Genomic DNA, 15,202 nt, shown 5'->3' with positions numbered 1-15,202 from the left:
AGCTGCCTGATAGCTGCGGTGGGTTTATGTGGAGTTTTATGGAGAGAACAGTGAGTGTGTGTTCAAGTCCTCTAGATGGCAATGCTGCCCTCTTCATCTGCATCACTGAGCAGAGAAATGGGAGCAGCTCTGATCACTTCAAGCCACTTTAATAACCTCCTAACCCTACATCAGCTAACAGTAAGTCCTGTCTGAGTTATTACTCCTGTGTGGTGGAAGGTGGAGCGGTGGAACCAGTTGTGTAACAGCCTCTGCGGCTCTAGATGAGCTTTGTTAAGTCTTAGGATATTGTATATCCTCGATGATGTGTTATCTCAGTCTGGGCTCAGAACTTTCCAACAGTCAACCTGCATTAGAAAGTGAGGCAGGACGTTTGAAGGACTGGACTCATAGGATCCAACATGGCTGACTTGTCCTTGAATATTCACACGACTTATCAGGGAGTCCAACAAAAGATGCTATTGAGTTAAATTATGGGATGTAATGTTTTTGTTGTTGTTGTTTTTTAGTTTGACATTTACTAGTGTCTGTTACAGCCAATTGTTTTGTATTTTTTTGAAATTATATTTCCATGTTTATTAGAAATCCCTAATGTATTATTGGATTTTAAATTAAGTAATTGTTTTGGACTCATCATTGGATCTAATATCTGTTGTGATTGATCACATGATAATCAGCATATGTGGGCAGGTCTACTGAATTTGGTTTTTGTCTTAATTAACATGTTACTAATGTTTTGGCATCTGGTTTGAAGTTCAGTGTAACAGGAGGGATATTTGTTACTTTTTTTTTTTTTTTTTACAGGATCACATTGTAACTAACTGGAGGTGTATACAGACACTGGAGGGAGAGAATATTGGACACATGTGAAACACATTAGGGCAGGGAAAGGTAATCAAGACCAGGGAATGAAGACACCTAAAGAAACATAAAACACACATTCAAAATAAACTAGGAAACACAGAGAAAAACACAAAACCTACTGAACACTTGACCAACTAGGCATGATGCTCAGCTCATATTGAAGCATTTTCTAATCTGAGGCCTACATCACTGGGACGACATCATGTTGCTTGGGAGATCAGAGATCAGTGATGCCGCCCTGCCATCAGCATCCAATCATCAACCATTGGATTTGAAGCAAGACTCCACTCCTGCTGTGGTTTCCTCACTTGCAGTTAAACTTAAGTGGCATCTGACAACACTTGTCTTAATGACTCATTCAAACAATGATCTAACACGTATACATGTGCTTATTTCACCCTTGGGAAAACAGGGTTTTAGCATGGCAGCATCTACTAGCTGTGTTTCAGCCAGCCAGCCTGAGCAGCGGTACGATCTTGCATCTCATATTCCACTTGGATAATCTTTAATTTGGGAATAAGAACCATGTGAGCTCAATATAGACTCTGGCAGTTGTTGTTTTAGCCCTGTTGGTTATCCAGCCTCAGTCTCCAGTCTGGAGAACATGCTAATGTTTTGGCGCATAACTCAAACAGTGGCAGCCAGTCTGTCTGCAGCCACTACCTGCTTCTACAGCTTCAAACATCAACTCATCTTGATCAGATAAGGACCATCTGAAAAACATGCTGTGGATATTCAAAGGCAGAATTTCTGTCTTAAACTGTACACTGCATTGGATGATATTTCAAGGAGTTAGTAAACCCTCCCTCTCACTGTTACTGTACTACACTGACTCCTGTTAAACATTTTGTTTGTTTCATCACCAACTGCTTCACACCTCGATTGAGATCCAGAACTTGCAACTGTGCTGCTGTTGGAGTTTTGATTGTGCCGTTGTTCCAAGTCGGGGGTATTTGTACACTCTGCAAATCATAGGAGAAGCTGAAGTAACTAAACTAATTAACAGTCAAAACAGGCATGGGTCCATTTGAAACAGGACACCTGAAAGTACTGGATTAACAGTTGAAATAGTGATGCAAAGGGAACTTGTGTAACTTCTTCTGTTATCTTTTCACGAAAATCAATTATTTCGTTCAAAGGTATGTTTTTCATTAATCAGTAATCAGCCCCATCAACAGTGAAGTGACCGTGAAGGTTCTCAGTCATCCAGGTCATCTTATTCTTGTGGAGTTGTAATAAAAAAGCAACTGGAGAAGAGAATCAGTACTTTGCTTTTTAAAAATTTTTTTACTACAACTCCACAAGAACAAACTGAAGTGTTCCTGAATTAGCCGTTCATATCATTCATATATAGCTACATGGAGCGGGTAAGCTCGGTACTGGCTGCCATGTGGTGTCGCTATGTTTTTACGTTCAGTGGCAGCGTGACGGTAGGAAACCACGGAGACTCACCGGAGACACCGGAGCTGTCGGCTCAGGTCGAGGTGGCGTCTGTGAAAAGTCACCGCGGTAACGCAGTGAGGAGGAATGGAGCGTTACACTGATGCTGCATTCATGTGCAGTCGGGCAGACGGCCGTCAGTAACAAACCAGATGTCATTTTAGTCACCGAAATCGAGAGAAAGCTGGTAAAATGTGGGTCAGGTAACCAATACCACATTGCCATGACAACATATTGTCACGTGTATTGTTTTGCCTCGTGCTGACGGACCACTTGTTTACATAGAGGCTTGTTTATGCCGTTACGTGCAGCAGCTGTCATCCGTCTGCTGTCTGCCCAATTTCACGTGAATGCAGCATGAAAAATACGATTGAGTTGCTTGTGATATACAACCGCAACGCTAGATGGGAGTAATTCCTACACAATGTACCTTTAAACAACTGAACTGTGAGAACACATATGTCCACTCTTGTGTACTGTAAATGTATCAAATACAATCCTGGCATTTGGACACATTTTGAACATGATGTATCGCCTCTATGAAGAGGTATTTACCAGACTGGTCTGTTAGAGCACATTAGACACAAAAGTTAGGAACCATAAGAAAAAAAAAAGACTCAATAGGGTGATGATAGTTTCCAGTCATCTTATTCAGACTTGCACCAGGTTCATAATGTTCAGCAGTAATAAAGACACTTTAGCTCACACTGGTGAAAAAAAAAAAGACTTGTTTTCCTGGCGCGCGCGCACACGCGCACGCACACACACACACACACACACACACACAGGGTTCATGAGGGGAACTGAAACAAGAAAAGCCAAGGGGAGTAATTGAGATTTACAATCATTTAATTAATGTCAAGTGTAGTTTACAAACGGGAAAGACATGTACCATTTCCAAGAATATACAAGACACAAATTAGTTCTGACACAATCCTCTTGTGCAATTTGTCATCTTTGGGGCAGGTTCGAATCAACGGAACATCAGCTGAACCACAGCGTGAATGCGACAGCGCAGCATCACATCCCTTTTTATTTGTGTTCTTTTTTTTTTTTTTAAATCCTACTCAGCGTTTGACTACCAGGATGTGTTAAACTACATGATGAGCTAAACCCAAAAAAGGGAACAGAGCAGAACTCAGAACAGAGCAGAACTCAGCTATCACCTCATGCTTTTCTCACTCAACAATTATTCATCTTGTTATAAAGAAGGATCCCAGACCCCATTTATTTATTTATTTCTGAAAACGAACCTTTAAAACGTGGGGCTTTACATTATTTCACAGTGGATGGAGATGATCACCTTCAGATGCAAACAAGTCCAATGAGAGCGCGAACACTGACACTGAGATGAAGCACAGTCTATTAAAAATGCACATGAACAGAATAAGTGTGTCTTTTGCGTTAAGGCCATCTTCCTCACCTTTTCTCAGTGAATACAAGCCACATTTATCTTCACTTGTCTTATTTTAGGGAGGGAGGGGACGACGTGTCAATGTGACCACTTGCGGTATTTGAGAAGTTTTATTTATTTATTTTTTTTCAGCATTTCTTACAACAATACAGACGTCACAGAATACATAGTTTTACAAACACAAAGCACACCACCACCTTGGCTGCTGCTGCCGTGGAGAGGGAAGGTAGGGGCGGGGGGGGGGATGTTGTTGTTGAGGTTGCCAGTTTAGCCTTGACCCATCCTTCTTATTCCCACAGCTGTTACAACTCAGAAAGAACCTGCCCTTAAGGGTTGCCATTTTAGGACCTTTTTTTTGTTTGTTTTTTGTTTTTGTTGTTGCAGCGTCGCAATATGACAATGATGGAAAAAGCTTTCTTTTGAGACATGTACGGTAAAACAAAATGTGTCTAGACTATGATCTGAGCATGTTGTTACTCCAACTGAGAAGAAGAAGAAATGGAGGTTTTAAAGAAGCAAAAAAAAGAGGCTCAGTTGGACTTTGTTGCAACTAAAGAGCAGTTCCATCATTCAGCTTGTTTGCAGGAAACCTTGGGCAACAGGACTCTCTCCAGTACTCTGCAGAAAAATTATACCACCTAAATCCTGACCATCTAATCTCGAGTAGTTTATTATTACTTAAATCTTTTATTCCTGTACAGTGAAATAAAACTTTAACGGCTCTTCAAATTATCTTTTTTTCCCTTAAAAATACAGAAGGCTTCTTTTATTTCAGCCATTTTTTCCCCCCAAACATCATTCCCAAACCCTTCCAACTAAAAACAGGACTTTGATATTTTATATTCTGAGTGTATCTGATGGTAACATGTGCCTGTGTGTGTTTGCATTTGTGTGTAAGTGTGTGTGTGTGTGTGTGTGAACTCTATGTCATTTACATCCAACATTGTAAACATACATAGAACTATTTTACATGTGCTTGCACTGCATGTTGGAAGGGGGGAGAAATTTTGGTTTACTTCACTAGAACACCACAAAAGAGGACAGAGGGGGGAAGGGCCTGCAAGGAGAAGAAGAAGAAGAAGAAGAAGTAGTAGAGGGAAAAGAGGCGGAAGAGGAGAGAGTGTCAAACTCCTTTTCAAGGTTGTGAGGTTATTCTCAGTTTGGTTGAAAGCTCAGTTTTTAGTGGCCCTTTTTTTTTAATTCTCTTAAGCAACTGGGGTGTGAAAGTAGAGTTTGTCTCTGGAATAAGAGAAGGGGAAAACAAAATGAAGCTTTCTGTCAAGTCTTCAGGGTAGAGTCCATTGTCCAGCACCTCTGAAATGCCGAAGAAGAGCGAGAAGGGGGGAAAAAATAAAGATGTCTCCATAAAATAATTAAGAAGTTCCTTTCAGGTCCAGCTCCAGCAGCATGAAGCCTCCATGTCTCAGTAGGGCCCTGCTGGGCGGCGGACGGGCGTCTCCACTGATTTAAAAAGTCTTTCAGTGGACGACGCCCAGTATCATGCCAGTGAGGCAGAGGAAACAAGCCTGTCGACCACTGACATCGCAGGTCTGTGTTTTTTTCATTTTTTTATGGGTGGCCAGGCAGCCGGAGTCAGTGAGAGCTGCTCAGTCGTTCATTCAAACCAGTTTCAACCTCCTTCAAAGTTTCAGAGTCTCAGAGACGGGCGTGTCGTCTCTGGACGCTCCTGGAGGAACTCCTGACCTCTGGTCCAGGCCACGACAGAGAGGAGACGAGTGATTGACGGGGGAAGGCGATGAAATCCAAGATGGAGGGAGGAATGGGCTGGAAGGACGAAGTGGTGGTTTGTGTGTGTGTGCGTGTGTGTGTGTGGGTGCGTGTGTGTGTTTTTGTGTGTGCTCTTTACAAATAGACACGCCTCAGGTCTCCGGGTGAGGTGATGGTGTTGCACTGTGGACACAGCTTCTTGTTCCCCTGTGATGGACAGAAGAGACAACAGTTAGCATGGTGGTTAAGAGTTAGCGTCGCCATGGTGATACACATGACTCACAAATGGATTCATCCATTGTCTCAGGATATTTTTTTTTGAGTATTGAGGATTTATTGGCATTCATATCATATGTATTAACACATATATTTAGGTTTACATCAGATTTTCATTGTCTCAGGATTTTTCTTTTTGAACCAAGTATTTATTGGCATTCATATGATATGTATTAACACATACTGCATTTTGGTTTACATCAGATTTTCATTGTCTCAGGATTATAATGCTGAAACAATTGATCAATCCATTTATCAAAGGACAGGAAATCTATCAATATTTGTCTCCTTATGAAATTTTAAGGATTTGTAACTTTTCTCCGGATTCACTATTTGAGTTCTGGACCAGATGTTGGTTCTGTGACCTAAAACAATATCAACACTGATCAGTCTATGACAGTACAACTGTACAGAAGAGCTGTGACTTGGTGCTTCCTCTAGACACAACACTGACACAATGAGACTGGCTGTGTTACTCCAGCTGATCCATACCAAACTTCAACTCACTACACAGCACATACACAATAAAACACATCCAGCTGCTGATCATCATTGTGTGGTAACACATCCCCTCCACACAGTAAAACACTGACACATTTGTCTCCATTTTTCCCCAACTAGTAAAACTTTTTTTCCCCTTCTTCTTCTTCTTCTCTGATTTATCACCAAACAAAACAAAGGCACAATGTGATTTATGAATCACAACATATTTTGCTCTCTGTGCACTGTGGGCTTCGAGCAGCCTGAGGTCACTTTCTCATAGTAAAAGACTTTTTGGACGCCACTGCTTCTGCATTGGACAGCATGTGTGGCCTTTGTTGTGTGATGTTTTTGCCTCTTGATAAGAAAAATGTTGTTAAATCGAGTCCGGCAATCAAAGTTATTGCTTTTTCAAACCTCCTCCTCCACAGTGAAGCCAAAACTAACACACCCTGTGCTTTAAAACCATTTATGATGCTGCTGTATTGATGTAAAGCTGCAATCGTTAATGTCACGATACGACAAGTTTGTTCCGTAGTGATATATATTCATAATGAACAATATGAACAAAATAAACAATTTGAAGACTTTGTCACACTTTAAATTTATGATACATGTTTGTTATGTTCTGTAGACGACGCAGTTAACTGGAAAAATAACTGATTAACCCTCCTGCTGTCATCCTGGGTCAAGGAAGGAAGGAAGGAAGGAAGGAAGGAAGGAAGGAAGGACAAAGGGAAAGAAGGAAGGAAGGAAGGATAAAGGCATAGAATAAAGGAAGGAAGGACAAAGGGAACGATGGGAGGAAAGAGAAAAAGGAAGGAAAGATAGATGGAGGGAGGGAACAGATTGGGTCAAAAAAGAAGGAAGAAGTAAGGATGAAGGGAAGGAAGGGAGGGAGGCAAAAAGGATTGTGGAAAGAAGGAAGGGAAAAGGGAAGGAAATAAAGATGGAGGGAGGGAACAGACCAGGTCAACTGGATCAAAAGAGGAAGGAAGAAGAAGTAAGGACGAAGGGAAGGAAAGAAGCAAGGGAAAAAGGATTGTGGAAAGAAGGAAGGGAGAAAGGAAGGAAGGAAAGAAGGAAGGATGGAGGAAGTGAACTGTTTGGGTCAATTTGACCCAGAAGGACAACCAGAGGGTTAATGGAAAATGAAAATGAGTTGGTGGTCGACCTACAGCCTCTCTGATGTACAAGACAAACTGAACTAAGGCCGTTCACTCTGCTCTGTAATAAAGGCTGTACAGTTATAACACAACAAGTCTTTTCGGTTCTCCGGTGTTGGACCGGTGAGCCAAAAGTTATCACGTAACCACGACCAACTCCTCCTTCAGCGCGAGTCTAAACCCGCCCATGAGTACCAAGCTCTGGGCCGACCGCCCCTCTGCCCTCTTCCCCTGCCTCGCCGCTGCTTTGAGTGTGTGCCATCTGCAGTAAAGCAGCAGGTGATAATATGCAACACAGGGCTGACGGTGTAACAGCTCTGTGACTGGGTGGTCTCTCCACCACCGTCCTCCACCTCTCCTGACTCTTTCCCACTGCCTCTCTCCGCCAGTCGGCTCTTGCGCTGGCTGCGGGCGCATTCCTGCCGACAGCTTTCATTGTTCTGGTTCTGCATTGGTTGCAGATGTATGAATACATATAAATGTCAAATTAGATTATGGAAATGACTAAAGTATAGTGGCACATCTGGAGCCAACTATGGGAGGAAGCTGCAGCAACTGGTTTGTTAAAGTCATGACAGAATCTATGCTCATAACCATGAGTCTTTTCTTTCCTTAGAATTTAACATCGTTCTCTGTTGTAGGCTGCTGAAGACTGGCCGGTCGTACATATTTAGGCTGCTATTGCCCAGTAGAAGGTGTGTGAACTGTCATGGCTGTGCTTTTAATAATGGAGTCTTTACTGAATGTGTGATATCTAACATATCTGCACCAGAATGCACAGATGGCATAGCTGGAGCGCCAGCACCTTCTAAATCCTCTCTGTCCAGTACCAACGTTTCAGGCTCGTCTGACCCCCGGAGATTTATAGGCTTCTCCTTCCTGTAAGCCACTGAATAAACTCTTTGGATTTTGGGTGCACGGGTCAAAGTGGTATGACAGGTGAACACATACGCACACACATACAGGGCGGGACAGAGGTGGTGCAACGGTCTGGCAGATACTGCACGCTCATGCTAAGAGGATTGTTGGCTCCAGAGTACTCAAAACAGTCTCTTATTGTCTCCAGAATGAAGGAGTGGAGGAGTGTGGAGGTGATGCAAGAGGGAAGCAGGAAGGGAGGGAGGAGGATGTAAAGTTCGTAACGTGATCAAAATGGATTGGATACAGTTTTCTGTTTGTGCTTCATCTATAGATTGTATCTTATTTTTTTTATCTGTAGCCTGAAAGTTGGCATTACATATATACATGTATTAGGATTAGGAGGTGGGTAGATTACACATACTCCTGCAGCTGATTGGCTCCTGTCAAATGTTCCCTTCCAATAAGGGAGCAAGATGGTGTGGGTAAGTTGTTGTGTCTCGACCGATTGGCCAGCCTCATACACAACAATACTCACTTACATAGAGCAGAAATGACTTCTTAATAACTGCCACCAATAGGGTCATAATCAACAGAGGAGCATTCTGCTCTGAAAAACACACGATTTAAAGGGATAGTTCAACATTTTCGGCAAATTGGCCCATTGCCATAATCCCTATAGTTTTTGGAATAGGTTTGTTGTCGGGGCAAGCTATTTTTAGAATGGTGGAGCAGAGCCGCGAGCTGCTCAGAGCTACGCTACGGAGGCTAATGGGATTTCTTGGTTTCCCTCATCAAACTCATCAAATACACAATCCAACAACTCCAAAACGCTCTGGTGGACAAGTTGTGACCTGCACATTCACCACGCTATGAGATAATATTGTGACGTTACGAGACAGAGTTGTTTTCTAGGTTAATTCATGCAAAACCGCTGATGCGCGTTCCTGTCGGGGGCAGTTTTTCGTTAAGCAGTTTCTGCATTTGCCTCGAAAATAACTCCGTCCCACACATGCTGCCCGCCGCGGTTCTAAAAATAGCTTGCACCGACAATTAAAGGTAATGAACCTACTCCTAAAACTATGGGGATCACGGCAATGGGCCGATTTGGCAAAATGTTGAACTATGCCTTTAAAACCTCTCTGATGTGTCCAGAGACAGAGAAACACCTGTCACACTCACAGCTCACTAAAACACACAGAGGGCTAACGCTGTGTTTCATTCCTACACTGTGTGAGGGAGCCCTCCTCTTGTTTGTTTGCACGTCTGTCAAGGTTCTGTACTGCTGTTTAGTGTGGGCGGTAAGTGTGTGTGTGTGTGTGTGTATGTGCCCGTCACGCTGCGCTCCAGCTGCCTTGCTCATTAAAGCGGTGCGGGGCCGGGCTGACGTTAACTAGATTCCCAGGCATTTACTTTGATCAGGTTGGCTCTCCCGTTTTTATAGCTGTCTCCAGGCTAAGAGTTTTATGCCCTGTATATTAGACCAGTGACGGCAGCATGCGCACTCACGTGCACAGGCGCACACAGTACGCAGGTACCTGGAAGATGGAAACAATGGGTCTCATTCAGGAAGGTTTTCTCACTGTCTCAGAATTTGAAAAAAAAAAAACTCTGCATGTAATTTGCGGCTCAGATGATAAACTGTAATTTGCTGCAAAGAAGAGATTGAGTACCAATTGGAACAAGCCTTGCTTTTATGCTTGAAACTATTAGATATCAACAGACGTGCTGAATAATTATGTTACTACACTGGTACAATCCACTTTGAGAGCAAAAATCTTTGAAGGGTGAGAGCTTTGGTGTTGTTAGGTGTTCTCCTCTAGTAAAGGCTCCATGTTAACATGTTTACAGATGTGTACTGTCCTCCATCAGCTCAGTATTACAGTGGCTGGTGGGAATTGTTGTTAGCTTTTTTGGGGGTTCAGTGCTGGAACGAGCTAGCCTGGGTATACCCATGCTGCCTTGCGCGCAATTTTATTCGCTCTGCAAGTCAGCCTGAACACCATGGACACAATTTTTCCCTCAACGAGAGAGCCAATCACAGAACGGGGAGGGGGCAGCAAGACGATGACGACACACCGAAGCAACTTTGTCAATAGCTTGTCAATCCAACATGGCAGCAGACGCTTTACCTTTCAATGCAGTGTTAGAAAGTCTTTTAAGTAGTTTAGACCGCAAGTTTATTTTGAAAAAAGAGCAACGTTTAGTTTTTTTTTCCTCATCTGATTTCTGTCCCTCTACATACGTCATCGGGTATAATTGATACGTACAGACGCATTTGATAAGCATTCATAGCGTCCAATAAACAGCTCTGGGCTTCATAAACCACGCCTCACATACAAAAAAATGAACGGGTGGTTCTGAGACCGAATCTCAATCTACACTGAGATGAGGTCTGGTGTTGGCCAGGCTAGGAACAACCTGGACTAAGGATAAAACAATCTGGGTTCATCCCACGGGGAGTAAGAATGTCATGAATGAGGCTCAGTAACACAATCCTTCATGCACAAGCTTTCACACTTGTCTTTGTGTTTGCTTCATTATGCTCAGATGGAGCGAATGGTGAAGAACTACTTGTTAATGGCTGTTGTGTGTGCATCACAGGTGAACTAAGTGAACAGGTGAGCAGGATGCGGCTGGAGGAGAGGAGAGGAGGATGGCGAATGGTAAAATAATGAAAACAGAGAGATGAGAGCAGGAAACAGTGAAGAAAACGTTCGGAGGAGAGGAAGAGTCTGTTTATCCTCCAACAGGAACTCTGCTTTTCTCTGCGCTCCATTTAACACATTAGCACCAGCTAATTACACACTACTGAATGTATTAGACTAACTAATAACCAACAAGAGCACTGTGTTGAGAGAGTGTGTACCCGAGGCACTGAGTAGAGCTCATTGGAGGTTTGCGTTGACCACTTTATTCTAACATTTTAACAAGCCTTTTGGGGACCATTCCATCTAAGCTTTTCCCCGACTGAGGACTGGAAGTGTTTGCATTGGCTGGATTGTGTGTGTGTGTGTGTGTGTGTGTGTGTGTGTGTAGTGAGAACAGGTCATTTGGGGAATATTCCATTTTAGTTTCTCCCTATGGGGCAAAGCCACAGACAGAAACTCACTGACTATGAAATGAGACTGCAATAACTGCATGTCATGAGGAGCTGCCCTGCAGGAGGCTGTGTGTGTGTGCGTGTGCGTACGTACCAGAGTCCTGAGCCAGCATTCTTCACAATGGACATGCCAGCACTGGATGGAGGTGAGTGGCATTGTGTAGGAGTCCTAAAAAAAGACAAGAAAGGAAACAAGAAATTACACAAAATTGACGGTACACACACACTAACACACACACACAGTCAGCAACAGCCAGAACAACACTGTACACTCCCTGACCAACCAACCAACCAACAGCATCAAACCACTAACCATCAAACGACACAGCCAGCAGCCACAAAACCACTGAGCAAGGCAGCATGGAGGGGCAATGTACCGGAAACCTGCAGGTCACACAAACGCACACTTACACACACACACACACACAAAAAAGACACAATACCGGGCAGGCAACGAGCAGAGACGGAGGGGAGAGCAGGCAGAGGGGGGAGAAGATGGGGGAGACAGCCATGAGTGAACCCAAACTGATGGGCGCTCGTTTCTTTTCCTCTGGAAAAGAACAGAGGGATGAGGTGGGGGGGGGGAGGAGGAGGAGGGTGGGGGGCGGTGGGGGGAGGGATGCCTTACCCTCCGTAGGGGCTGTGGGAGGAGCCTCTTTATGCCGCTGCCGTAGCCACCAATCACAAGGCCCCTGTACAGGCAGTACAGGCCGAGGGGGAGGGACTTAGGCTGCCTCTCTCTGACCTCACTGGCCAGTGGCCGGGGCCCTGGCCACACCCCTAGGCTCTTGAACTCTGCACCTGATTGGATAGCAGGCTTCCTCTGCGGAAGGGAGGGAGGGGGTGAGGAGAGGGAAGGGTGGGGGTGGGGGAGGGGGGGGCGAAAGGTGGCTAATCAGAGTGCCCGGCTTGCTCGAGTCGCACAAACACACAAACAAACACGCCGACCCCGATCAGAGTGCGCACCAGCGACAGCCAGGCAGCCAATGAGAGAAGAGCGATGAAGCTGCAGAGGTTGGACGGCTGAAGACCAGGCTGCTCCTGGTCGACAAGAGGCTCTACAGGTGTGAAGTTCATGCCGTGTGAACGGCAAACACATGTTGGCCTGACCACGGATGCCACTGTCACTACTGACTGGTTATTAAGTTGCTCTTCAGACAAACTTCTTGTAATGTTTTTTTTTGTTTTTTTAAAGGGCCACTATCGATTTTACTCACAATGCTCAGTTTACTGCTTTCTGTGGCTCTGGTGGTAGAAGTCTGAAAAATAGCCCTGCAGATGTTGTCAGGGTCGTGTCAGCTTCAATTTGATATTTAAATAAACTGGATGGTCTAATGACAAATGTGACTGGGTTGCATTCTGGGAAATGTAGGATACCTTGGAGTATCCTTGGAGATGAACCCACTCTTAAGGCTCAGAGTCAGAATATCTTGGCCAAGTGGCGCAGGAGGTTAAGCAGGCGCCCCATGTGTTGAGGCTAAAGTCCAAGGTCAATCTAGGTGGCCCTGGTTTGAATGCCGCATCGGGCGGCCCTTTCCTCCATGTCATTCCCCCTCTCTCTGCCTCCCCATTTCCTGTCTCTCTCAATTGTACTATCAAATAAAGGCATGAAAAGCCAAAAAAATAAATATTAACATTACACAAGCAATAATATGTTTCTCTCCAGCTAGTGCCTCCACTGTAAGGCAGTGGAAACATGCAGTAGCAGATCTACTTTCACACCGCTGAATGTTCCTTCTCCCGGCGACCAGTAGATGGGGGTAGAAACCCACCTCTGAGCTCGCTTCACAACCAGGAGAGGAGAATGCACAACTCGAGCCAACTTGGCTTTCGGCAGCATAGCTCTTGTTTCCCTCTTCCATCCAACCAACCACCTGAGCGGTGGGAGGTTCTGGTCCATAAAGAAACACTGTGAGGAACATGTGTAGAGACCCGAGTCACTGAGCCGTCGCTTGGGGTGCAGAGGAAACCTCGGGCTCCTCTGACCCACCTACTCCAACTAGTGAGAGCAACGTGATGACTTTCAGTTCAGACACAGTGACAGGTTAAAGACAGATTAGATGGGGGACGTCTGCGTGAGTGGACATACTTGTGTTATTCTGTACGCCTGTGTGTGTGTGTGTGTGTGTGTGTGTGTGTGTGTTTGTGCGATGTGAGACAGTGACAGATGAGCAGAGAGGAGTCTGTGTCCATGGGGCAGTGAGTGATCGATCGCTGTGCCTTGCCCTCCGTGTCACCTCGGGCACCCGGCGACCTTTAGGAAGCGCAAGCGTTGGTAATTACCCACTTCTCACACTCTCTCTCTCACACACACACACACACACACACACACACACACACAGAGGATGCCGATGCTGCATCGTCCACAAGCTTGAAGGATGACAGGATGAGTACTTGACACAAAGCAGGGTATGCAAACACCGATGGGAGGTGGTGGTGGTGGTGGTGGTGGTGGTGGGGGGTGTAGGTACAGTCACATGTCAAGCATCTGATCAACATGAATATTGACGATGTCCCTCATTCCGTCTGATACTGTCAAGGAACGACACGCCGCGGCTTCCATCATTGATCCTGGAGACCGATCAATCACCTATACAAGCAGTGAGGCGCAGGAGCATCTTCCCTCTCTACAGTCTGGTCCCTCTCCTTCGTCTCGTGCTCCCAGCCGCGTGGCGTTGGGATTTGTGCGGAATTAAACTCGTTGTGCGCGCCGTATAGTCATGGATCTATGTTGTCGTATAAACACGTCGTTCTTCTTATGAAGCTTTTTGTTAGGGTCGGACGGCGAAGTGAAATAACCAGCGGTGGAAAACCCTCTGCCAGCAGGAGCAGCCATGCAGGAGCAGAGCACACACCACACAACCACAACAGTAACACAACAGTTACACAACACTGCCAGCACTCAAAACACTGAGGCATCCGGAGGCTAAAGAAATGACATGCACACGTATCCAGCACACAACAAGAACCAGAACCACGTTTTCGAGTCTGGTCTAAATTAAAAACAAAAGTGGATTTTGGCTTGATGAACTCTATGTGGGTAAAGTGGGCAAAGAGCGGAATAATGGAAACTGTATCCCCAAAACACGACGTGATGAAAGATCATTTCCACTGACTGCACCGCCTCACCAAAATGAGACAGTCCAGCTTCACACAAACCAAAGACAATATCATGAGGGTTAAAGATTTACAATAACAGTAACTGGATCTGTGTACTTCTGTAACACCATGTGATTAAACTCCTGGTAAACCAATGACAACCGACACTGGAGTTGATGCCTGGCTTCCATCACCCTGTGTGTCCTCCATGGGACACACTGGCTGCCTAATGTGCAGTGGGTTGTGGGACACAGAAAGGTTCCCTGTGGGGTTGTTGACTTCTATGAATGGGTCTCTCTCCATTGTGTTGAGGTTTGCAGAGAGCAGTTGTGCTCTTAACACGGTAAATGTGTTGTGCAGACGGAGACAGAGCGTGGACATGAATGCTATACTCACCATGCAGATGAGACACTTGTATCGGTCTCCTCTCTGTATCTGCTTCTCCAGCTCTCTGATTCGAGCCTTCAGGGCCTCCATGGTGGTGGCTGTGGACTCCTCCTCCGTTACCCTGGAGCGCAGGAAGACAGAGAGAAAACAAGAGGAAGATTTATTTAGGCTCGACATTGACCTTCCTCATGTGTTAGGGTCGCCACTGACCTGTTTTCAGGTTTCAAATGCATAAAAGTACCATATAAATTAGTTTCTAGCATCAAGGCTTTTTGACTTTGTCAGGAACCTCTATTTAAACAAAATTTAAAAAATGTTCACAAATGGTTAAAATTATGACATTTGTGGTGTTAGGGTCGATTTTGACCCGGTTACAACGATAAGAAC

At 44.8% G+C, this 15,202-nt stretch overlaps 1 protein-coding gene across 5 annotated transcripts in view; it reads right to left on the bottom strand.

The window, feature by feature from the left end:
- Positions 1-3,135: 3,135 nt before the first annotated feature.
- The window catches only part of rnf220a (ring finger protein 220a), a 177,174-nt gene continuing 165,107 nt past the window's right edge, over positions 3,136-15,202 (bottom strand). For 3 of the 5 annotated variants that reach the window (XM_085806026.1, XM_085806027.1, XM_085806028.1), the window contains 3 exons: positions 14,825-14,936; positions 11,424-11,498; positions 3,136-5,653 (listed from right to left, as the gene is read on the bottom strand). In XM_085806026.1, coding sequence (XP_085662152.1) covers positions 5,582-5,653; positions 11,424-11,498; positions 14,825-14,936 — 259 coding nt within the window. In that variant the 3' untranslated portion in view covers positions 3,136-5,581. Of the gene's footprint in view, positions 5,654-11,423; positions 11,499-11,957; positions 12,153-14,824; positions 14,937-15,202 lie in introns of all 5 variants that reach the window. The other 2 variants (XM_085806024.1, XM_085806025.1) reach the window with 1 other exon arrangement.

This window comes from Trachurus japonicus, chromosome 17 (genome assembly GCF_045865225.1).
Source record: "Trachurus japonicus isolate A0001 chromosome 17, Traja_1.0".
In the NCBI taxonomy this organism is placed as follows: domain Eukaryota; kingdom Metazoa; phylum Chordata; class Actinopteri; order Carangiformes; family Carangidae; genus Trachurus; species Trachurus japonicus.
Note: the sequence above shows the minus strand (reverse complement) of the source record. Positions and strands in the feature narration are given on the sequence as shown.